Genomic DNA, 25,789 nt, shown 5'->3' with positions numbered 1-25,789 from the left:
ACGTGATGCGCAGTTATTTTCAATGGGAATCGGTAACGTACATACATAAACTCACACCCGTAATCCCTAATGGGGTGGGCAGAGCTACAAGTAATCAAAGACAACTTGCAGCCACTGTTAATACGATGTCGTAAGCTGGATATGACAAACCTTATGGTGATAAGGGATCAGCCTATCGCCCGTAACATTAGTCCATCATGTTAGAGAGGATACAAAAATCGGGTCGGGGGAATCGGTAAATGTGATCGAAAACGCTTTTTTAACATAACATAACCTCACGGCTAGATGTCAATTGGGGTAGTCAGAGGTACATCCATGGCAAGACGAACTAAGTACCCACACCTCACGAGCTTTTCTTACGTTTTTTTTAAGCGCATTCAAATACAAATATACTTTATTGCGCCAAAATAAAAAGAAATAATTACAAAAAGGCTCTTAACTAGGTACATGGCAAATGGCGGCCTTATCGCTTAAAGCGATTTCTTCCAGACAAACGTAAGGTGAGGGGAAAAATGTAAAAATTTAAATTTGAGAGATTGTGGGTACAAATTCATAAACAACAAGTCTAATATTTTTATAAGAAACCAATTATTGGATTGTAGCGTTTAAGCTACTAGTAAATTGTCTATTTTCGCTTGAATTCGCTAACACAAATTGCGTTTATGAATCGTAAAGTCGCACTTAGAATAATTACAGAGTGAAAATATGATTAGTGTTGTTCAGCGTAATTATTCATTGATGTTAGGAGTCGTTGCACGTCGCTTGTAGAGAAACTCGATAGCTGCGCGGACGCACACGACACCCGTACAATGCGTATGCTAATCACACGATGTATTTGGCAATACAGGCCATTTCCTGCCACTGAAGATTGACATTGAATGCAGAAAACATTCAACAACATTCACAACTTTCGGCACGATTTACATACTTTTAGTACCAAATAATCCTATCCATAACCCATATCCATATGTATCCATAACAATGAATTCACGTAAAAGCTCCATATAGGCAACAAAACAAATGAAATACGTGCATCTTCCATAAATAAAAACATACAGATATATTTTCGGGTATATACGTGTAACATCCAATGTTTTTTTAGTGTCTTGTATTTATGACTTAATTTTTACGAATCATCATAATTTGTTCAGTTTCAGTGCCTCTCCCATGCCATTGATACAATTACATCACATAAATCAAAGAAAAACGTGGCGTATCTAAACAGAGCGTACATTTTTCATTGCGATATCCCAGGCAGCAATTAATATTGTTTATCCAGCTATATAAGAAGATACATAACAAAGATTACCATTGTGAAGTACCAATTTATCTCTATTGTAAAAAAGCATGTTTACACACGATGACTGTGTGAATCTAGAAATCGTTGTTATCATTCAGTTGTATGCATTCACGTAATATTGAGGGTCAATGTTCAGACGGCGCGCGTTGGCGATGGCACGTCCCTTCCATTTTGCAGCCCCGATGTGTATGTTAAATATGGCAACCCTTTACCATAGTGTCAAACTAGGTGACGTTTTACTTCTCTCTATTATCTCTCTGCAATTATGTCTGCCGTTCATACATCGATAATCAATTTATATTCTCTCTCAATGTAATCGACCTCAGTACAATTTCTTTTATATTTGTGACGTATTAACAACAAGTGTTTACAAAGACAATATAGTGTTCGTCTGTGAAGCCCTGCTGTTTTAATGCTTGCACCCTCTGTCTCCATCAACCAGCTTTTATAGGTTATGGAACCAGGCAACGTTATCAAACTGCACTCATATTTCTGTGGACACAAGCTGGTGTTTTATTTTGTTGTGAACATTATTCGTGAAGATTGAAGAAAAGGATTTGATGCGCCTTAGCGGCGGTGCCGTGAGTACACGTAAGCCGGCACGTGACTCGTCGGCGTGCTCGCCGTGTTGCGTCATCCTAACCTCAACGTACAACTACATCGTGCATGATGTCTGACGAAGGTGTTCGCGCTTACAGCTTTGAGAAACTCGAAGGGGCTTCTAATTTTCATACTTGGAAGTTTTATATTAAACACGCGCTTGTACTTGAAGGCTTATGGCCGCATATTTTGAACACTGTGGAAGGAGAAGCAGCAAAGGATGCTAAAGCGCTTGCCAGAATTTGTTTGTCTGTGCGTCCTGCTTGTTTGCAATACATACGCAATGCGAAGAATGCAAAAGAAGCTTGGGAAGCTTTGAGTAAAGTCTTTGAGGACCGCGGCTTCTATCGCCGGGTGGTTTTGCTTCGTCGCCTTCACAAGATCCAGTACAGTGAGTTCTCAGATATGGGTAAATATATTGAAGCGGTCATGTCATTGGTTGAGCAATTGCACGAGATTGGGAGAGTTATCGAGGATGAAGAGGTGGCAGAATTGTTACTAAGTGGACTACCCCAGGAGTTTGACGTCATTGTTGCCAGTTTGGAAACAGCCACATTATCAAATAAATTGACAAGCGAGCTAGTTAGAACAAGGTTACTTCAAGAAGATATGAGAAGGTCGTCTTCTGACAATGTGACTGTGGACACTGCTCTGGCTGTGAAGAAGAAGATTGTGTGCCATTATTGTAAGAAGGATGGACATATCAAGAGTAAATGTTATAAATGGCAAAGAGATAAGAAGGCTAAGAATAATAATAGCAATAGCAATAATAATGTATTGTTAGCATTAAGTGCAAATAGTTTTAAAGGCAATGACTGGTTGGTTGACTCGGGGGCTACCGCTCACATGTGTAACAATGTTGGCATAATGGATAATTTTAAGGTTTGTAATAAAAATAATGTAACTGTAGCTAATAATGAAACTTTGCCCTGTATTGGTATAGGTGATGTGAGGTTCCAATTGAGGAATGGCTATGTAACACTATCAGACGTTTTATGTATACCAGACCTCTCAACTAATTTAATTTCAGTTAGTAAATTGTGTGAGAAGGACTTGTCTGTCAAGTTTTTTGGTAATAAGTGCCTTATTCTTCGGGGTGACAATCTCATTATGCGTGCCAATAGGGTTAAAATGATTTTTAAACTTGACTTCGAGAACATTGTTTCTGTGAATAGGTCGGGTGTTAGGTGTGCTTCTATGTTGCAGTCGGAGCGGGCTGACTGTGTGGTGCAGCAGGATGGTTCTCCAGCAACTGAAGATATGACTCCAGGTGGTGTTACTGAAGAGGCTGCTTTAACGGTGTCAACAGATGTGTGGCACAAGAGGCTGGGACACTTAAGTTATCGTGGTATGTATGCTCTTAAAAATCTAGTGTCTGGTGTTCAGTTTCTAAGTGATGTGCCATGCAGTGCATGTACGTCATGTGTTGAGGGAAAATTGTCTGTGTCAAAGTTTCCTAAGGGGGAGGCTAAACGTTCCACGCTGATTTTAGAGTTGGTTCATTCGGATGTCTGTGGGCCCATGCCTGTCAGCACTCTTGGAGGAGCTAGATATTTACTTACCTTCACCGATGATTTTAGTAGAAAGTCTTTTGGTTATTTATTGAAAAATAAATCTGAAGTTATGACAAGGTTTAAATTATTTAAGGCTACAGTGGAGAAACAAACCGGTTTTATGATAAAGAGATTAAGAACGGATAATGGTGGGGAATATTGTAACAAAATTTTTGAAAGTTATTTACAACAGGAGGGTATAGTTCATGAAAAAACTGTGCCTTATAGCCCACAACAGAATGGGGTATCGGAGAGGCTCAACCGAACGCTTATGGAGAAGACAAGGTGCATGCTTCGGGAGGCTAACCTTGGCAAGGAGTACTGGGGCGAGGCAGTATCTACTGCTATTTATTTAAAGAACAGGTCCCCTACTACCGCTGTGCCCGGCAGGACTCCTGAGCAGGTTTGGACAGGTCAGGATGTGGACCTTAGTCATTTGCGAGTCTTCGGCTGCAGGGCATTGACTCTGTTAGATGCTAGTAAGCGGGATAAACTAGATTCAAAAGCATTGTCTTGTATTCTAGTGGGATATAGTGAGCAATCCAAAGGTTATAGGCTCATTGACCCTTCTCATCCTAATAATATAATAATTTCTAGGAATGTTGTATTCTTTGAAAATGAATTTATTAACAGTATTAAACCGAAGGTTAGTTTTAATTGCAATGACAAGTCTGTTCAATCTGTTCCCCCCATAATTTTAAATAAAGACAATGATATGAATAACTGTGATATTGATAATAATGAATGTAATGTCAATAATTATTTGAATAATATTTCAAATGATAATTTATCAAGTAATAATATGAATAATATTTCAAGTGATAATTTAAATAATATTTTGGATAATAATTGTATTGAATCGAATAATATTTCGAATTCAAATTCAAATGACAGTGAGTATGATGACTCTAATGATGATTTATTTATGTCTCCAGATAATGGGTCTCCATTGGCTATAGAGTCGCCGTCGTGCAAGGAGGCGCAGCTGCCGCTGCCGGATGTTTCGACGTCACCCGAGTTGGTAGCTAGAAGTAGCAGACCAGTACGTAGCACACGTTCAAAGAAGCCGGCGAGGTATGATGACTACGATCTATCTGATTCTTCTTTGCTCGTGCGTCAGTCTGTCGTCGAACCGTTGACTTATCAAGAGGCTATGTCTAGTGCTCAAAAAGATGAGTGGCAAGCTGCCATGCAAGCTGAATATAATGCTTTAATTAAAAATAATACTTGGACTTTGGTGGATAGGCCCTCTGACCAAAATATAATAAAATGTAAGTGGGTGTATAAACTTAAAAATATTTTTTCAGGTCCATCGAAGTATAAGGCGAGATTAGTAGCGCGCGGGTTTTCTCAAATATATGGCGTTGATTACGACGAGACCTTCTCACCCGTAGTACGTCACTCCACCTTACGATTATTATTTACATTAGCTTGCGAATTGGATTTAAATATTGAACATGTTGACGTCACGACTGCTTTTTTACATGGAGAACTTAAGGAAAGTATTTTTATGGAGCAGCCACTAGGTTTTAGTAATGATAACAGTAAAGTTTGCTTGTTAAATAAGAGTTTATATGGTTTGAAGCAGGCAAGTAGGGTTTGGAATACTAAAGTTAATAAATTTTTATGTAGTAATGGTTACAATCAAAGCAAATGTGAACCCTGCATATATACTAAAAAATGTGACAATAGCTTTACTGTAGTGGCTCTTTATGTAGATGACTTCTATATATTTTGGAATTGTCAAAAGGAAAAGGATACCTTATGTAACTTACTTAAATCAGAATTTAATTCTAAAGAATTGGGTACTTTAGAGAATTGTTTAGGAATTAAAGTTACTAGAGATGTAAAGCGAGGTATTATAACTTTGAATCAGTCTGATTATATTAGAAAATTACTGTGTCGCTTTGGAATGTCAAATTGTAAAAGTGTAACTAGTCCTATGTTAAATAATTGTAAGTTAGAGAAACCAAAGAATAGAAGTGAGTGTTTATCAGATGATGTGTATCCTTATAGAGAGCTGCTAGGTAGCCTTATGTATCTTTCTGTGTGTACAAGGCCCGATTTATCTTTTCCTTTGTCTCAGTTAAGTCAGTTTAGTACTTGTTTTACGAGGGATCATTGGCTTGCTGCAAAACGAATTCTACGCTATTTGAGCGGTACTATTAATTATAGTCTTGTATTCGTTAAGAGTGGAAATTTGGATATTTCTGTGTACGCGGATGCGGACTGGGCCAATGATGTCTCCGACCGTAGGTCTTACAGTGGCTTTGTTGTGAAAATAGGTAACTCCATTGTTAACTGGGAGTCACGCAAACAAAAGTGTGTAGCACTTTCAAGTTGTGAAGCTGAATACCTTGCTATAGGTGATTCTTGTAGAGAATTATGTTTTGTTAGGAATTTCATGAACGAAATTTTTGATAAACATGTTAATTGTACGTTATATAACGACAATCAAAGTGCTCTTAAGTTATTAGATTTGCGTGAGTATTGTCATAGAAAAACAAAACACATAGACCTTAGGTATCATTTTGTTAAGGATGTTATTAAGAATAGTAATGTTGTAACTAAGTATTTGCCAACGGAGCGGATGGTAGCAGATGTTTTAACTAAGCCTCTGAGTGGTCCTAAGCTTATGGGATTTCTTAAAGATCTTTGTATAAGAATGGTAACGCAATGAACCTTGTTTATTATGTTTGGTTTGGAAGATCTTTTTAAATAATATAGAGTTGTAAATCTGTGTATTTCAGTATTTAGTTTGGAACTAAATGTCTAATACTCTATTGTATATGTATCAAACATTGTGTAAAGGTTTGAGGAGGGGTGTTAAATATGGCAACCCTTTACCATAGTGTCAAACTAGGTGACGTTTTACTTCTCTCTATTATCTCTCTGCAATTATGTCTGCCGTTCATACATCGATAATCAATTTATATTCTCTCTCAATGTAATCGACCTCAGTACAATTTCTTTTATATTTGTGACGTATTAACAACAAGTGTTTACAAAGACAATATAGTGTTCGTCTGTGAAGCCCTGCTGTTTTAATGCTTGCACCCTCTGTCTCCATCAACCAGCTTTTATAGTGTAAGCGGGTTGGCGCGCTCAGTCGTCAGCGATGCGCGCGCTCGCTGCGGTCGTCACGCTCGCGGCGTGCTCGAGCCTGCACGCGCTCGATGCCCCGCCGCCCGCGCAGCCCCGCGACCGCGTCACCCGCGTGCTACTCTCCACACTCGGGATCCCCGACACCAGCCCCGTTCACCGCCTCCTCGACTGCGGACAATCCTTAGGCCTCTCGAAATGCGTTAACGCTCTCAGTGTCTGGCGCGCGGAAAACGCCATCGAACTCCTAGAAACAGGACGAGCGGCCCAGTTTGACTTGCGGGAAGACGTCAAGCGGTTCCCTTGGCGGCTGTACAGCAATGTCTCCGACGAGCAGCTGTCCTCCCAGCTGACTGACAGCACGGAACAGCTGCTGCGCTATCGGTCGCTCTCCCTCGCAATACCCGGATACTCACTCGAACTGGAATCTAAAGGAAACGGGACCATAAATGTCGATATTTTGAAAAGTACGTACTAATTTATAGGCTTATACCATTATAAACACCTCTTTGTAATTTAACGACATTGGCAGGTTATTAAGTAGCGGTCTCGTTCCTCACAGAAAGTAACTTGTTGTATAAGAAACATATTAAGATTTCACTTTCGTTCGAAGCTCAGAGCAGTATAATCAGTGATAATAAATTACGACTTACAATCGACCTGAATTACATAGCGATTTAAACTTTCTGTCTATTGTTTACTCTTTCACTAAGTGTTGTCTTTGTTTTCATTTTAGGCGACAGTCCGGGCTCTGAGCGGAGTATGAAGAAAATTCAAAAAGACTTCTACAATATATTGCCGATACTGATAATTCCTGGACTGATAATGTCGGCTGTCTTGCCTTTTGTGTTGCCAATGTTGAAAATGATGACCGTCGCGGTGGGGATGCTCAACAACATGGCACTATCAGGCGCTGTGTTCACGCTGCTCAGAAATAACGCCTTTAGCGATCATTATGAGAAGAAAGTTATTTATGTAAATGAGGGCTATAAGAACGAGAAGTTTTCGCCAGTTTATTACAAGGATATACCTTTGGACATCGGTCATTTAGATGGCATTGAGATTGACTACAGTAGTAGTAATATGCAGCCTGTAGCTGTGCCCTTAAACGGAGGTGGTCACAGCAACTTAGGCGGCCACAGCAACCTAGGCAACTTAGGTGGCAGCAACTTAGGTGGTAGCAACTTAGGCAGCAACTTAGGCAACAACCTAGGTAACAATCTAGGTAATAATAACCTGGGTGGTAATCTGGGCGGTAACCTGGGTGGTAACCTAGGTAGTAACTTACATGACCTGGACTTATTGCCTATGCAGGACTATAACGATAACGACTGGATCAATCAGTACTATGGAAACGCAGATTCAGGTGGTCAAAAGATAAAACGAAACAGTAAAGATAAAACCAGACGATATCGCCAATAAAGGTCGTTGCGGTATCGTTGAATCCAGTAAGCAGTATTCTTGCCCAAATTGATTTAGAAATAAGTATCACTAGTCTATGATGTATAGCTCTCTCGTATATGTGACATCTATTAATTTAATATAATTTATTGTTAATTAATAAAATAATTGTAAATAATTATTAAGGTTTGTCAATAAATTATTTATTAAATGTTGCTTAGTCTTTTAAATAGGGTGCGTAAGAGGTTCGCGATATGGACACATATTTAGTTCTTGAAATAAGAATCTAATGTTCAAAGTGTTTTTAATTGGTCCAATATAATATAAAACAACACTCGCTGTGTGTATACTTAGTTTCTCTTGCGATTAATGTACCATTGATTACACGAGGACTTCCCAAACTGTGCTTCTCAAACTCGCGGTGAGTCGCGAGCGAATATTGAGTGGGCCCTGCTTGTAGAACGACACCAGAACAAACCGAGCCAGCGGCCGGTAGCAATTTCTGTTAAAAGCCCTTTATTCATATTGTAATGGTTAAATTTCCTCGAGTTAGGTCGCGAGTCAGTAAACTTGTATTAGTGGGGTCGTAACCCGCACTAGTTTGAAATCCACTGGAATACACCAATTGGGAATAGATAAAGTTGTGGGCTTACGTTATGTTATACAAACCTACATAAACTAAATGGGATGGATAGAGTCATAAAGTAAGGAGATAACTTGTAGCCACTCTTGTTTGACAAAAATAAAAAATTGCCACCCAGTTAGGTAACTTTCCAAAGTTGTTAATTAACTTATGATATGAATACATGAATATTTACTTTCTATAACCAAATTCTAATTAGATCAGATTATGATTTAATAAAGCGATTTATTCGGCTTCCCCGTTGATGGTTCAGGATGTCCAGTACCAATCTTGGAACACCAAACCAAATTTAACTTGTCTTTTAATAATTCATGTAAGTATGCTCTTACCATCCATCAAGGTTCACCAGTTTGAGTTACTGAAATAATATGATAAAGAAGTTGCGTAAAATTTATATTTGGCTTTTAGCTCATAACTTCCTTTGAGACGTAGCCATTTATTTATAATATTTATATTATATTATGTTTATATATATAACGTTACTCATATGTTACAATTGAATAGATAAAAATGTTTTGTGAAAGTTCAATCTCCTAAAAAATAATGTAAGTATTTTTATTGTATTGAGATAGTGTATAAAGAACAAGTAAAACAAATTCGAACGACTCCCGTAATATTTATTGTAATTCTCATAAAAGAACACTTATAAAATACAATAAATTATAAATTCTTATCACCAGTTAAAACATTATGTTGTAAGTATAATAAATAATAATAAACTTCTCTGAAGTTTGACTCGAAAAAATAGCGAGATACTAACTAGCAATCACCATACGCCACAGGACATAATCACATGAATTAAATATGTACAGAGGATTACTCCTTCACTTAGAGTATCTATTCTGTATACTCTAAGGGTGATTGGACACAACCTCGACATGGACAAATATCAATCAAGGAGATTTAAATACCCCACACTTAGCGTGTTTCGGCTTCAGAAGTTCGAAACATGTCGCGTGCATCGCGTCTAGACGCTGCATGGGCGTTAACAGGACGATATGGACACTCGAAAGACGCTAAATGTGGGTCTCTTAATACTGGTCTCTATAATACATTATTGTCTCTTGTATGTTAATTATTAAATAGTTAAGCTAGGATGATCTAATCGTCTTTCCGGTGGACGATTTCTGCGAGTTGTCTTTCTTCGTCGGGCATGTCCCGGTCGTCCCAGCCCCACACTGGGTTCTCGGGGTGTTCGTGGTGGTCGACAGTGTGTTCCACTTCCTTGTCCAGGGGGTGGGAGCCGTCTCCGGTCCGGCCCACGCGCTTCCGGATCATGTCAGCCGATACTGTCTTCAAGTCGTATGCGAGACCTACAATGGAAGGAAATTGCACAGGTTAGGTAGGTACTAGATATAAATTGGCCCCGATTCCTGCAGACACCTCCTAATTTTATTTTAAGTTACACCTGTCATTTTCTTATTCGCCGAAAAGGAAAGGTATAGATAGACGTTTGACAACTGTTAATTTTAACATGAATGAGTAAAGTAAGTAACGACCTCCTTGGTCCAGTGGTTGAGCGTTGGACTCACGATCCGGAGGTCCTGGGTTCGAATCCCGGTGTGGACATATCACAAAAAAATCACTTTGTGATCCCTAGTTTGGTTAGGACATTACAGGCTGATCACCTGATTGTCCAAAAAGTAAGATGATCCGTGCTTCGGAAGGCACGTTAAGCCGTTGGTCCCGGTTACTACTCACTGATGTAAGTAAGTAGTCGTTACATGGGCCATATCAGGGGCCTTTGGCGGCTCAATAATAACCCTGACACCAGGGTTGATGAGGTTGGTAATTCACCTCACAACCCACACGATAGAAGAAGAAGAAGAAGTATCGCCCAGTGGCTAGTGGATTTAGTTAGTTGAGCTTGAGTGATATAATGATGGCATAGCGATTAATTACAAGTACAAAATTGTAATTACATAAAATAAGGTATTCTTTTTTACTAAGAGTAATAAAAACTTGTAATTCAGCCAAAGATATCACAAGATAGAACAAACCTATCTTGTACGAAATAAGTAAATAAAAAAGTTATTTGGTTAGTTTGGACAAATGGAAAAACTAATATTTTCATATTAAGTACATGTCACGAAGATCAAATGATACTGTTACCTTATATATGATATAACATATTCATATATAAGTACTGTGTAACATTATTGCCCCAAGGCACTTTCGATACGAAGTTTTTCGAAATTCGAATATGAGCGCATATACTGGGTGTTAGTGACATAATAACGAATACTGAGGGGGATGACTCAGACCATGACTCTGAGTTAAAATCAAGTGGAATTTTCCGTCGCAAAATTCATGTTTTTTTTTATTATTTACAATTCTATACTTTTGCGATCGAAAATTTCACTTGATATTAACTCAGAATAATGAGCTAAATCAGCCCCTCACTATTCGTTACGATGTCACTTACACCCCGTACCAGTATACAGGTAGCCATACAAGTAGATATGGGAGTTAGTGACAACGTAACGAATACTGAGGGGGATAATTCAGACCATAATTCTGAGTTGATATTAAGTGGAATTTCCTATAGGAAAATTCATGAAAATTTTTGTTTTTTTTTTTAATTATTTTCCATTCCATACTTTTGCGACGGAAAATTCCACTTGATATAAACTCAGAATCATGGCCTGAATAATCCCTCAAAGTTTTCGTTACGATGTCACTAACACCCTGTATGTATGCGGGCACGTTGCCTGCGACTTCATCTTCGTGAAGTTTACGTTATATCGCGCTAAGTATGTCTATACTTTAGGTAAGTCAGTTCCAGCCCGTCTCTGATCTCATCAGTCTATATTCAAATTTTCATTCAAAATGGTCCTACTGTGTAGGCGTGAATGAAACAGATAGAGTTCGCGTTACTTTCTCATTTACGATATTAGTATGAATTTAAAATAGGACAAAATTGTACCGTTCGGCGTTCTGGTAATTTTCTGCTAATCTGTAAGTTGGATTGTAACAGTTAGAAATTTAATAATATTCATAGAAATTCATAAAGTGCCCATGTAAGGCACACTCTCGTGTGGTAATTTTCCTTTCGCAATAACATTCTCGACACGAAACAAAAGCAGGTTTGCATATTATAATATCGACGAAACTACTTAGCGAACTATGCTAATTTCACAGCTACTAACAATATTTATAAGAGAAACTGTATACTTTGACAGTTTGATAACAAGTTGTTGCCTAAAATAACTGGTTTAAGGCCGACTCTATCACGTAGCCCTACAGGTTCATTGTTGGAATGGTAAAATACAGAAATCGTTTATTTGTCAAAACGAATCATCATAATTGTGAAAAATGAAAAAGGCATTTATTTTCTTAATTACATTGTAATACATGAAATAAGCTTTCCCAGTAAGTAAAATAATTCACTTGTGTTGGGAATGACTCGCAACTTCCTCCTAACTTACTTTATAAATGGAAAAGGTAATAAAATAACTTACTACTTACATAAACTGCCTATATACGTCCCACTGCTGGGCACAGGCCTCCCCTCAATCAACCGGAGGGGGTATGGAGCATACTCCACCACGCTGCTCCACTGCGGGTTGGTGGAGGTGTTTTTACGGCTAATAGCCGGGACCAACGGCTTAAAGTGCAATCCGAAGCACGGAATCATCTTACTTTTTCGGACAATCAGGTGATTCAAGCCTGAAAAGTCCTTACCAAACAAAGGACAGTCTCACAAAGTGATTTCCACAATGTCCCCATCGGGAATCGAACCCGGACCTCCAGATCGTGAGCCTAACGCTCTAACCACTAGACCACGGAGGCTGTCTTACTACTTAAAAGTAAAAATTCTAAAATGCGTGTGTGTTTGTGTGTAAATTGTGTGTGCGACTGTGTGTGAGAGTGTGTGTGGATGAGTGTATGTGTACGTGTGAGAGAAAGAGAATGTGTGTGTGCATGCCCTACGGAGACACAAGGTTCCTAGGGATCGGATCAGAGTTACAAGACAGACAAACGTTATGTTATTCTAGTTAGAATATATTCAGTTTCTTCATAAGTGAGGGTGCTCAGCCATTGCGTTAAGTTTATAAATCTTACAGTGATATAATTGCATGGGGATATTATAAACCATCGAAAGAACGATTCCTCGGGCAATGATAATCATTGGCACTTCTTTGAACAATAAACTATTCTGTAAGTATAATGTTTATGTCTTACCAAGGTACAGAAATCGACCCTGTAAAAGATTGTGTGATGACCTAGGACCATTGAGCGAATCTTAACAGTATAATGTCTTGATGGAGGCACTTGCTAAGGTTTTTTCTAATAAAACTCCGGAGCAGTTATAGAACGACGCACTCTGTATTATGGTTGCACAGGAAGAGAGTTACATTTTTTTTTTTTTGACTTGACTTGACTTATTGTACCTACTTGTAACTACTTGGCCGAAGCGTTACAGAAACGTGTTACCACCTTAAGAATAATTATTATAAAAATAATCTATTTTAGTTGGTGTTGCCAACACAACGTTTATCGGAGAGATTGACCAGAGATAGTGCCGAGTCGAGAACAGTGGAAGAATTAAGGCCTGGTCTTGCCTGTAGCCTTTGTCTAGCAGTGGAATCAAGTAGACTAGATAATAAAATTAGAATACAGAAGCCATATAGCTATCCACTCAAACAACGATGAAGAACTCTGCTCCATTGCAGGTTGATGAAGGTGTATTATCCGAGGTTTTAAATTGCTTCGACAGCTGAATATTCGCATAAGTTTAGCTTCTACGCAGTAACAGCAGTATCCCAGCCAGAACTTTTTTTTTCATTCATCGGATTGCCGTCTCGGAATATGGAACATATTCAGCTGCCTATCTGCTCATCGATAGAGTGATCATTCGATCTGACTGCAACAGGGACCAACAGCTTAACGTGCCTTCGAAAACACGGATCATCTTACTTTCGGACAATCAGGTGATCAGCCTGTAATGTCCTAACCAAGCTAGGGTTCACAAAGTGTTTTTTGTGATGTGTCCCTAGCGGGATTTGAACCCGGGACCTCCGGATCGTGGGCCCAACGCTCAAACCACTGGACCACGGAGGCCGTTGACGTCGATGTTGATGAAATACGGTAAAACGATAATAGGTATCAGATTATGCTACCGGTATGAAATAACGTTACCGATTTGATTATCTACCCTTGGAAATCGGTATCTAGGATACAAGGAGTCCTGCTCCAGTCACATAGCACGAGCAAAACGGAATATATTAGGGCACAGATTTAAACGGACACTTTCCTAACGATGCAGGAAGGGGGTCGCATTCCAGCGAGAAGGTAAGTTGACTTGAACAGGTAGCAAATTTAATATAATTGACACGAGATAAAGGTCAAGCCGCATTCAGTAAAACATTCGTTGAAACATTAACGTTTAATGATATTTCAATCCAAGTTTGGCCATATTATTAATGTAGGCAGTGTTCATGCTGTGTGTTGTAATAAAAATACGAATAGTGTTGCCCGATAATTGATTAATTTCTTAGGTTCAAAATGATTTGCCTAATCTATTATAAATATGGAAAATTATTACAATGGTGGAAAATGTTACTAATTTTACGATATGATTGTCAATGTTTGCCCATATCATAAAGTAATCATGTATTTAGCTGCTTATATCGTTAAACTTTTGAACAATTCTAAGATTTGCCACGACAGCTACATTCCTATGGAATTATAGTATTATAGAAATACACCTACGACGTTATCAATAAACGTGATCAAACTTCGTAGCTAATCTTTGTTTAATTCTTAATAAAAAATCGTAAATCAGTCAAAAAGAAAAATCAGATTGATTTATAAAATTGAGATTCATCTTAGACGGGCTTCTATTAAATTTGTAGATTAGCGTTTTATCATTTATCTTTGATCCATTCATCTCGAAATAAACATGAAATGAAAGTATTACAATCTTTTTTGATAATGCTTATTTTCTTACCCATCTTGGCAGCAACGTCGATGAGGAGTGTAGACAAGTTGGTGCTGTAGTCACCAAGCTCAGCCGCCTTGTAGTCCCAGGGGAACACGTGGTGGTAGTTGTGCCAACCCTCGCCGAAAGCGCAGATCGCCACTGCCTTGTTGTCCGTAGCGCCTATATATCTGAAATAGCAAAGCGCATGCTGCAAACTGAGTTTTATAAAAATGTAGGCGTTTCACACGTTACATATTGTTATAATACCGTTGAGGTTGGTATTTCTTTCCAATCGAATCTAGACAAACAGATCATAACAAAAGAACGTCTGGGGCAGAATCACTACAACAACAATAATTGTTTCAATGTCAAGAGAGAAAGATATTTTACCTACATCAATAGTTTCAATACAATATTCTAGAGGTATAGGCAGGTACTTTAGAAAACGTAAGTAACAACTAGCAACAGGTACAGTCATGAGCAATATAAAGTACCCACTTTAGGACTCTGTCGCACTAACATATTTGACATTTAGTGATACTTACAGTTCAATTTGTCAAAAAAGTTAATGTGACATGGTACCAAAGTGTATAATTATATTATATATTATACATTATTAATGCTCGTGACCGTACACCAATATTTTATTTAATTGATTATTGAAATTAATATCAGCAAATTGTTCGCAGTTCGACGATATTAATTTATACGAGTAGGTAAAGGAGCTAGACTTATATAAGTATTGTCTGCTTTCAGCTTAATATAATAATACATAATATTGCATTTAAATTAATATCTTAATATATTAATGCTGATACGTAATTCATGTTTCATAGCTATAGTAGGTGTGAATTAATATGTGATTTACTGAAATTACGAACACGTCTCTGAATTTTGTAGATTCATGTTCTATTTAAGTGACTTATTAATTATACATTTGCCTTGGATGACATTCATCTCTTAGCCGGAGTAGTTGCTGAAGAAATTTAACCAGGGCTTGAAAGCGGTTATACTTCCCCGTTATTATACTGGTATGAAATTACGGTACCGATATCTTATTGGTCTGTTATCGATAGCGTAACTTTATCCATTTATGAAACAAATAAAAGAGAAGGTGCCGGTCGTGTCGCATCAGCAAGTGAAGGATTTGGCGAAAAGGAGAGAGGATTAGCAATTACTCCGCCGACAAGAGTGCAGCTCTTAAATAATGAGAGAAACTTTAACCTTTATTTTTGACGTGACTTATTGTAGATTTGCCAATGTCATTTACTACTTGGCCGGACGAATAGGGAGCTCTCATCCGGTAGTCAAATTTAAGACAACATGCCTGAGGACGTGCCCAGTTGGTCGTGAATCTCGTCTCAGGGCGTCTGAGAGGAAAATATTTGAAAGGATTAATCGACCCTAGTGGCTCGATAGCGATAAGCGCAGAATGAGGGAAATCATTGACCACGCCGGCGGGGTCGGTATCAGGGTTCTGGAGTGTTTGTTGTCGCGAGCTGATTGGCCGCCTCTATGGCTTCATTAATCGGGTCGTCAGGATCGTATTATTCCTGTCCTTCGGGCGCCAACTCTTTTCAGTACCACCCCTAAGCGGAATGTATTCGGAAGCCGCAACTACCCGGGGATTTGGGTGTAATTCTAATTTGAACAAAACTTTACCGCTTACCACCAACGATATTTACAGCTTGAGCGGACCAATAGACAATAGGCCCTTGCAGTGTTAAAATGAATCTTGTTAATACGGTATAGAGACACTGTATTAGGATTACGTGAATCGTATTTTGTCATTTGGGGGGTTAAAAAAGCCGCATCGAAGCAATTAATCTAAAAAGCAATATTGCTATTTCACATTTGTGCATGTAAAAGTAAGTGCACAATGCAAACAAGAGGATTGGGCCGTCAGTGCGTTGCATTTACAATACTTACTTTTATTATTATTAGTATTAACTGTCTGAGAACTGATATTAGGCAGCTAAATTACTCAATTGTATACCAATATTTTATGTTTATTTATTTTTTTAAAGAACGTCTAGGGCCCTGTGCCGAGGTTTTTCTTGCAGCTTCTTTTTCCCGGCTATACAGGTTGTGAGAAGCTGCAGTAGTTTTAGGCGGTTGAGACGTTCGTTATGTAAAATTGACGATTCAAAGTGTAACTATGTTACCCACTGGATAAAGATATTTTTGTATTTGCATTATTTTTATGATACTGGTTTGTTTTTCTTTTTGTTTTAGATTTTTTTTCTGTGTATTGATTTCCGTGTGGTTTCTGTCCTGTGTTGGATGTAATGTACCTGTCTGTGGTGTCCGGAAGTAATATAATATTATGTGTCTTTATTTCTTTGTCTCTTTCAAATTGCAATATTGCTTTTTAGATGAATTGCTTCGATGAGGCCTTTTTAGCCCTCCTGTTCATCATTTATCCATCTGCCTCTGTCCACCCCATTAGGGAGCACGGGCATTAGTGTATGAATGAAATGTAATTGGTTTTACTTTCTCATGTCTGGGTCCGCTTTAATGATGTTGGTAGTAATACTGACCGTTATCAATCAAGTCACTTTCACTGTTTCACCCAGACACTGCGCATGCGCCGGTTGGTAGATACTTTGGATATTGAATCTAGTCCAACCAACGCACCGGTTCACGGAATACCAGGCCACATTTTTTTTTGTTTTTTTCCGTCACCTACTTTATCGATTCTCCTTGACTTTCTTTAAATGTAATAACGATTTAAAGTAGTAAAAGTGGTTGCTGGTGTAGCAATGAACTTAGAAGGACTATCCAGGCTACGTTCCCTAAAAAAAAATAATAGATGGCGCTGCACAGATTTAACGTGATAATTATCTTATTTTAATTTATTAAAATTTAAATGTATAAGTCATAAACATGTAAATAATCAAAATTACAAAAAGTCAATGTGTAAAATGTGTTTATGAGCAAGACTAGATTTATAAGACCTATCATTGTATGCCTATATGGCGGGATATAGCTGGATGAAACAATTTATAATTGATATGAACGCCTATACTGTACCTATGATCCACAATAAATATATTTCATTTCATTTCATTTCAAATAATCTAACTTAAAATTACTTAACATAAAACCCACTCCGTGTCAAACCTGGCCCAAAAGTGCCCATGACACTTATTTTAATTAATTATGGTCTATTCATTCCTTGTCACCACAAGGTTCATCATATTATCCATCCTAGGATTCTTAGGAAATCGTATCAACAGTGGCTGCAAGTTGTCTTTGATTACTTGTGGCTCTGCCTACCCCATTAGGGATTACGGGCGTGAGTTTATATAATTGCCTATCTCAGGTTGATGGAAGATGTATCTTTTGTATATTTTTTACTATTTTGTTTCCCTATGTAGTTTCCCCATGTATTTTAAAGGCAATGTGGGGGAATTTCATTCGCATTTCTACGAAAGAAATATTGCAGGAGACGGAAAAATAAGTAGAAGATAAAACTACGCAGTCGCCAGTTTCTGAATAGAGTAATAAAAGTTAATATCCGATTTCCTGTGTGCTTCACAAACCGAGATTAAGGTGATGCGTTTCAGTCAGCTAGGTAACGCTGCGTCAGCAGATGGCGTTACTTCTGCAGTTTTCGTATTTTTTTCCATTTATTCGTTTAGTGTTGAGTTCTGACCCAGTGAAATGTTAGGTGGCGAAATCTTACATACATTATCTTTAAGTTAAGCTAAAATTTTGAAGTATTTACTGCAGATATCATATTGAAACATTGCATCAAAAGTTGGTGTCATTTCAATTTGTGTACAAACACGAAGCTGTCACACACACATGCGAACTAGGTTAGCTATTAAAAGAGATGCATAATTTGAAGTCTACTTCTAACTTCTAAATGGCGCATTTGGTAAAGCAGTCGCCGCCATTCTTAAGTTTCACGGTTCAAACCCAAGTGCATGTTTTAATTGTTTTTACATTTTGTATTTTTTTTTTACAATTGAATTTGGCGAACCCGTCTATTTGTTACGGAATTTTCAAAAAGTATCACTTTTACCAATAATATTATAATTATACAATAATGTACTTTGCACTAAAGTACCTTCCGTAATTTCCGTATTTTTTATTTTGTAAAATTCTAACAGGCATTAATCGCATCAGTGAACATGCGGCTAACTAAAAAACTACTGAACGGATTTTCATACGGTTTTCACCAATGAGTAGAGTGATTCATGGGCGTGCTTTAGGGTATATAATTTATACAAGTATTTTTTTTTTGTATAAAATGGTTCAAAAATGATGATGAATGTCAAACATAATTATCGTTACAAATATAGCCGACTTGGAGCTTTCGGCGAAAACACTGCCTGAGCCCATTGAGATATAACAAAACAACGTATGGTTGAATTGTTCCTTTTTTGTAGGTCTACCGAAAAGTCCACAATATGTCATAATAATTATATTGTGTATAAAGAATTGTGTATATGTATTGTATGATTTTACAAATAACGATCACAGTACAGTAATAATAAGGTAGATTTTTCCTAAATTGCGTCGGTTCAAACTTTGACGCATCGCGTTTGAAAGATGTAATAGCGCTTCAGGACGTCCCGCAAGCACGGCGCTGATGTCGCAGTATCCGCATATAATTATTATGACTTGTCATTTAGTTCCAATAAAATCCGCGGGACTTCATACGTATGTCAGTGACAGCTGGTGATAACATGCGGGACACTTAGCAGCTAATCGAATTCTATGTTGTTTTCGCGCCCAGTCCAGACGACTTGCAGCGCATTTCTGGACTTATATTTACGCGTGGTGTTTATTGTTAGGTTAGTTAATTCAGGTTAGGACGTCTTTTCTTAACGAGGACGTTAAAAAAAGACGAGGCTGGGACGTATTGAAGTAGTATTTCCATATATACGCGGCCTGAAATGGGCTGTTTCGGGGACCTGAACTGGTTGCTGTCGAACTTATTATCACGTTTTCTTGAAGTCAAATAGAAAAAAGATTTTCGTTAGTTTTAGATCTGTCATGATGTCTGTGATGTTTGTTTATTATACATAAGAATTTCAAAATTTATCTTATTTTTTTTCCCAAAGGGCAAGGCAACGGGAACTATGCCCATACAGCCATGTCTTGTGTTTTTTTTTTTCTTGATGATGATTAATGAAATGATGAAACCTAAGCCCCCACCCTCGGAGCAGACTCCTACTCCGAACCCCAAACGAAGTAAGCGGCTTGTTGGCGCAAAGCGAAAATAGATAGGTACACTTTGTTTATTGAATATTCCGATTTAATAATACTATCGGGAATGTTTTCCGACTAACTTAATGTGATCATTAACCACAAAACACCACTTCGTATTGATTATTTAGATTATTCAATGAAGAAAGCCTTCCCGTTCCCGGTCCCACCAAAAAGTCCGCGGCAAAGAGAATATAAATAAATCTGTATGTTGGATGGAAAAACAATTTATTATAAATGACTACTATTTAGGCCGGCAAATGCAACAACTTTATTTTTGATTTGGTTTTCCCCGAAGGGTAAGGCAAAGGGAACTATGCCCATACAGCCATTTCATTTTATGTATTGATTTTTTATTATAATATATGTCCTCTTTTAAAACACGGTACTTACCCATTATTTAAAAATGTTTAAATAATATGCGTTAAAACAAAAATATTTTTCCAATATTCCTTTTCTCAGATTGTAGTATTTTTAGTTTTTTATTTATTCTCTTCATACAAAATCTCTTTATAAATTGTCACTGACATTCTATTACACTTGTCAAGTAGTCAAAGCCTTTAGAGAAAAAAAAACTATCACGCACACAAACTAACATTGACACCTCTACACGCTCAGCAAATACACTGTAATCTGCACCACTACAAATGTAGAATTGATCAAAATTGAGGGTCTGAAATATGGTACTTCTCGTATTCGGACCCTAAATTTTTGTTAGTTTGCGAAAATAATACACCAAAATATTACTATTTATCGGTTTTATAACAATATTCCTCTATCCGTTTTCCTGTAGCACTGCATCAACTTTTGTATGGAAAACGGATCACCTTAACAGATCTGTACTAGACAGGACCGAAGCTCGGAGAAATTGTGACACGGTACTAATCCTACATTGATCGATCTTTTCGAATACAAACCAAGATTACAACTGTCCTTCCATTAGATATGTCCATTATTTTCCATTAAATACCTGTTTTATACAGGGCTGTTAGAGACAACGTAACGAATACTGAGGGAGATAACTCAGACCATGATTCTGAGTTAATATCAAATGGAATTTTCCGTCGCAAAATTAATTATATTTTATTAAATTATTTTAAATTCTATACTTTTGCGATGGAAAATTTCACTTGATATTATCTCAGAATAATGAGCTGAATCATCCCCCTCAGTATTTGTTACGATGTCACTTACACTCTGTACAAGTATAAACAAGTAGACAGGGTGTTAATGACATCGTAATAAATACTGAGGGGGGTGATTCAGACTACTGTCGGAAAATTCATCAAAATTTTAGTGTTTTTTTAATTACATACTTTTGCGACGAAAAGTGGAATCTCTTGATATCAACTTAAAACCATGGTCTGAATCATCGCTTAAAGTTTCCGTGACAAACGATAACGAACGATACGAAGTCACTACACCCTGTATTATGTTGGGTATCGAATTATACTTGTGTTGAATTACTTGACTTGTGAGGTTGACAACTCCACTTTACTTTGGTTCTATTTTTACAAATTAATTTATTTCACTGGCTATCAGACGTAGATAAAGTTAATCTGATAGATAGTCACATTCATTAATTTCTAGAAATAAAGCTAAAGTAAAGTGAAGCCGTCAACCTTACAACTCAACTCTACTCTTAACTTTTTCTGTACTCTTTGTAACTCTATACTCGTATTTAGAAATATATTACGTTGATATTATTATGTTTGTCGATCATTCTCTACGAATAAGTCAGTTATACTCAAATTGATGTACATAAATACATAAACTACGAAAACCCACGGCCGTAATACCTAATGGGATGGGCAGAGCCACAAGTAATCATAGAAAACTTGCCACTGTTGATACGATGTCCTAAGATGGATATGATGACAAAGAGATCAGTCTATCGCCCATAACACTGTCCATAACATTAAAAAGGACAGAACTTCACTTTTAAAAATATTACATTATTGCTGATAAAATGGGTCTGTCCATTAGGCACCCATTCCAATCCGCCCCCGTCCAGCACGCTCCGACATTTGGAAATTTGTTTTTCCACTACACTCCCACCCGTTTTTTTGATAAAGTATCTGAGCAGGTACGGACAAACACCGCACGGAAACAGTGAAAGAATAACTCGCCCTATTGTTTAACTCTTGTCGAGATTTTAGAACTTTTGGATGAAACAGCAGATTGTTTAATATCACAGTTGGCCCCATAATGAAAGTTGTTTATTCATGGTCTAGTGGTTGAGCGCTGGACTCACGATTCTGAGGACCCGGGTTCGAATCCCGGTGGGGAGATATCACAAAAAACACTTTATTATCCCTAGTTTGGTTTTACAGACTGATCACCTGATTGTCCGAAAGTAAGATGATCCGTGCTCCGGAAGGCGCGTTAAACCGTTGGTCCCGGTTACTATTTACTGAAGTAAGTGAGTAATCGTTACATGAGCCATGTCAGGGGCCTTTGGTGGCTTATCATAATCCTGACACCAGGATTGGTGAGGCTGGTATTCTACCTCAAAACCCACACGATAAGAAGAAGACCTGTTAAAATAACGTAGGTAAGTAAGTACAGTCTTTACATAGTCTTTTTTTTAATAGTAAGTACATAGTTTTTAGACCTAAAAGGACCTACGAATACATTGACCAAATTGGAGATGGCCTTAGGTTTAGTGCGATGTACTCAGAACCGGCGTGCGTGTATGAAACGTTGATGAATGTGGAGGAAGCAACTGTCAGTATCGAAGCAAATTAAATTCTATTGTACCTCTGCTTACCCCGGTGGGATAAGCGTGAGTGTCTATTACTATGTGTACATAGTCTTTACATAAATAAGGGGCGTCTGACGTCTCAATAATAACCCAGACCTGGGGTTAAGCCTGGTTAGGGAGGTCGCTCATCGAACTCACAACCCACGCGGTAGAAGAAGGATGTCTACGTATAATAAAATTAAAAAAAAATAAAGGTTTTAGTAGTGGGCTGAGCTGTAGGCCATCTACGGGGTCTACAGGTGGCGGATAGTGGAACGGCCATCAGATATGATGGTTAGCTGCGAATATAAAAATAAGCAGTCCCCGACCAAACAGCGACAGGATTAGCAGAACGTAGTGGGTAGCTCACTGGGACGGGCTAACCTATAAAATGCTACTTAAGTTCTATGACGTAGCAAGTAGGCGCCGCTACTTCAAAAGCGCACCCCTGATGCCGGATAGCAGCGGTATCAGTACTGGTGGCCGAGGAAATGGATTCTGGTAGGGCTCTAGCTAGAACACCACCGATTGAGAAATTGTTCGGTGTGCTGCGGAACGGAAGGCGATTGGGGCAACCACCCCGTTCTACACGCCCTATCTATGGAGTAATCAAGATGATTACTCCACCGACAAGAGCGCAGCTCTTAAATAAAGAGAGTCTTGTTCGCGTTCTATCTATTCTTGGAAGAGGCGAAATATTGAAGTAGATAATATTCTATTGAAGTAGGTTTACTAGTGATATTTTACGATATGGAAAACATTACCTACACATTTTCCAACTCATTTCAAGCAAGAACTTAATTCTAGGCATGTATCAACCCGTCTTCGCCTAGTCTTGGCAAAGCAAAAGCCTTAACGATTTCTTAGTAAAAACCGCATAATAGCTTTACCATACCGCTCTTGGTACGGTAAAGCGATTATGCTCTCTAGAGCTAAGCATTAAAATTATAAGAATGAATTTATTATTATAACTTGTAAACTTTAACACGTGCCGTGATAGGCCAGTTGATAGAACGATTGACTATAAATTTGAGGTAGCAGGTTCGAAACCCAACACAGGCCTAAACCAATGATTCGCACTTGTTTTCGAATTCATGTTTAGATTATAAATTATTAACACGTGCTCAACGGAGAAGGAAAATATCGTGAGGAAACTCACAATCTCAAGAAATGCGTTTCAGAGGTAAGTGACCTAACCTGTATTGGTCTGGTTTTCCCTTCGGGAAAAAACCGCACCTGGATAATCTTCAGGTGGAAAAGGGAGATAAATAAGCTTTAATACGTAACATATTATCACGCCTGTATCCCCTAAAGGGTAGGCAGAGATGTACAGTACAACGTACCCACTCTTCGCCAACTATGTTACTTGTATGTAAAATTTAGTAGCACAAATCATTCAAAGTGCATCTCAACGATATTTTGCAGGAGAGATCCCGACACGCTTATTTATCTGTTTGTACACAATAGGAAAGAAAAAAGGGTTATTTTCCGACACAATGGAAGCAAGCTCACATTATACCTGTCTATAAAAAAGGTGCAATGACTAAGGCAATTAATTATAGGCCTATATCAATTTTGAATGTTTTAGCTAAAATGTTAGAAAGATTTGTTTATAATACCATTTACCCTGCAATATTTAACGCACTACCTCCCAACCAACATGGTTTCGTAAAAAAACGCTCCACTTCCAGCAATTTGGCAGAATTTATTACTGACATTTTGGAAAACATGGACTCTGGTGGTCAGGTTGATGTGATCTACACCGATTTCGAAAAAGCCTTCGATCGTGTGGACCACATCATCCTAATTCAAAAGCTATATAGTCTTGGCATCCACGGCAACTTGCTTCGCTGGGTTGAGTCGTATTTGAGTAATCGCAGTCAGGCTGTTGTTCTTGGTGGCTATCGGTCAAACTTTATAAATATTACTTCGGGTGTCCCACAGGGTTCATTGTTGGGACCACTACTTTACAATGCATACTTATATGACATAGGCTCATGCTTTTTAAACTCCTCCTTTCTAATGTACGTTGATGATAAAAAAATTATTTAACTATTAAAGAACCGAATGATTGTCGTAAATTGCAAGGTGATCTTGATAGGCTAGCTGAATACTACGTTAAAAATCGGATCTCTGTTAATACAGATAAATGCCAAATAATTTCTTTCGCACGAAAACTAAACCCAATCGTTTTTACATACACCATTAATGATTGTACCGTGCAGAGGGCTGATGTGGTTAGAGATCTTGGCATTTATTTAGATAAGAAGCTTAGTTTCTCTGAGCATATTGACTATATCTCGACTAAGGCATATAATGCCTTAGGCTTCATTATGCGCACTTGTAAGCCTTTTAATAATATTTCTTGCGTAAAATTACTCTACTACACTTATGTCCGTAGTGTCTTGGAATACGGCAGTATCATCTGGTCCCCTTTTTATAATAAATACATAGATAAATTAGAAGCCTTACAAAAAAAAACCCTAAAATATCTTGACTATAAAAGTAAAATTTTCCTAAACAGCTACCACGAAAGATGTGCTCATTATAAGTTATCCACCCTGTCTGACCGACGTATTCTTCTTGACCAATTATTTCTTCATGACATCATTAACGGACGCATGGACAGTGCATGCCTACTCTCCAAAATAACATTTAACGTGCCTAGGCATCGTACAAGACATACCACACACATAGTCTTTTCTATTAGGCGTTATCGTAGTAATTATGCTAACAATTCTGCCATTGCTCGTATCTGCAAAACTTATAACGAAAAATTCTCTGACGTCGACATATTTTTATACAAGAAAGAAACATTTAAATATAAAATTCTTCTTGAACTAAATAATGATGCTTAACTTGAACTTTTATCATTACTTTTTGTAAAACTCAATATCACTTTTATTTTTTATTTTATTACTTATTATTTTAATTCCCAATTGGTGCTGTTTGTACATATGTAAACAGTCTTCTAATGGCGTGATCTTTGTTTGTGAGTCGTGTGTATAATTAGTTTAATTAATCTAATCTAAGCATATTATGTTTTTGTATGAATAATTATATCCTTGTGATGCTTATATTTTTAATAAATATGTGTAACGCGTATCCTATATATTAGATAATAAGGTTCTGTTTCGGGTACTATCCTGTATTATGTTTATATTATGCGGTCTACTGTCCCTCTTCTTATTAATATTAAGTACTACTACTCTAGGGAAACCTATAATTGGCCTATGTATAAGCACCATTACCACTGTTAAAATTTAATTGTAAGCTGTTGGTTTTCTCAATAAACAATAAA

General features: G+C 37.7%; 3 protein-coding genes across 3 annotated transcripts in view; 2 read left to right on the top strand and 1 right to left on the bottom strand.

Annotated features, from left to right (window-relative positions):
* LOC126368574 ((11Z)-hexadec-11-enoyl-CoA conjugase-like) overlaps positions 1-25,789 on the top strand; it is a 293,092-nt gene that overhangs the window by 138,227 nt on the left and 129,076 nt on the right. The gene's annotated exons all lie outside the window — the stretch shown is intronic.
* On the top strand, positions 6,562-8,171 carry LOC126368572 (uncharacterized). The gene is made up of 2 exons (XM_050012623.1): positions 6,562-7,022; positions 7,292-8,171. The coding sequence occupies exons 1-2, from the start codon at positions 6,572-6,574 to the stop codon at positions 7,975-7,977; spliced, it is 1,137 nt and encodes a 378-aa protein (XP_049868580.1). The 5' UTR covers positions 6,562-6,571; the 3' UTR covers positions 7,978-8,171.
* Positions 9,200-25,789, bottom strand: part of LOC126368573 (acyl-CoA Delta-9 desaturase-like) — a 57,420-nt gene continuing 40,830 nt past the window's right edge. The window contains exons 7-8 of the mRNA XM_050012624.1: positions 14,553-14,713; positions 9,200-9,912 (exon numbers count right to left, since the gene is read on the bottom strand). Coding sequence (XP_049868581.1) covers positions 9,701-9,912; positions 14,553-14,713 — 373 coding nt within the window. The 3' untranslated portion in view covers positions 9,200-9,700. The remainder of the gene's footprint in view (positions 9,913-14,552; positions 14,714-25,789) is intronic.

Source organism: Pectinophora gossypiella, chromosome 7 (assembly GCF_024362695.1).
Source record: "Pectinophora gossypiella chromosome 7, ilPecGoss1.1, whole genome shotgun sequence".
NCBI lineage: Eukaryota > Metazoa > Arthropoda > Insecta > Lepidoptera > Gelechiidae > Pectinophora > Pectinophora gossypiella.
Note: the sequence above shows the minus strand (reverse complement) of the source record. Positions and strands in the feature narration are given on the sequence as shown.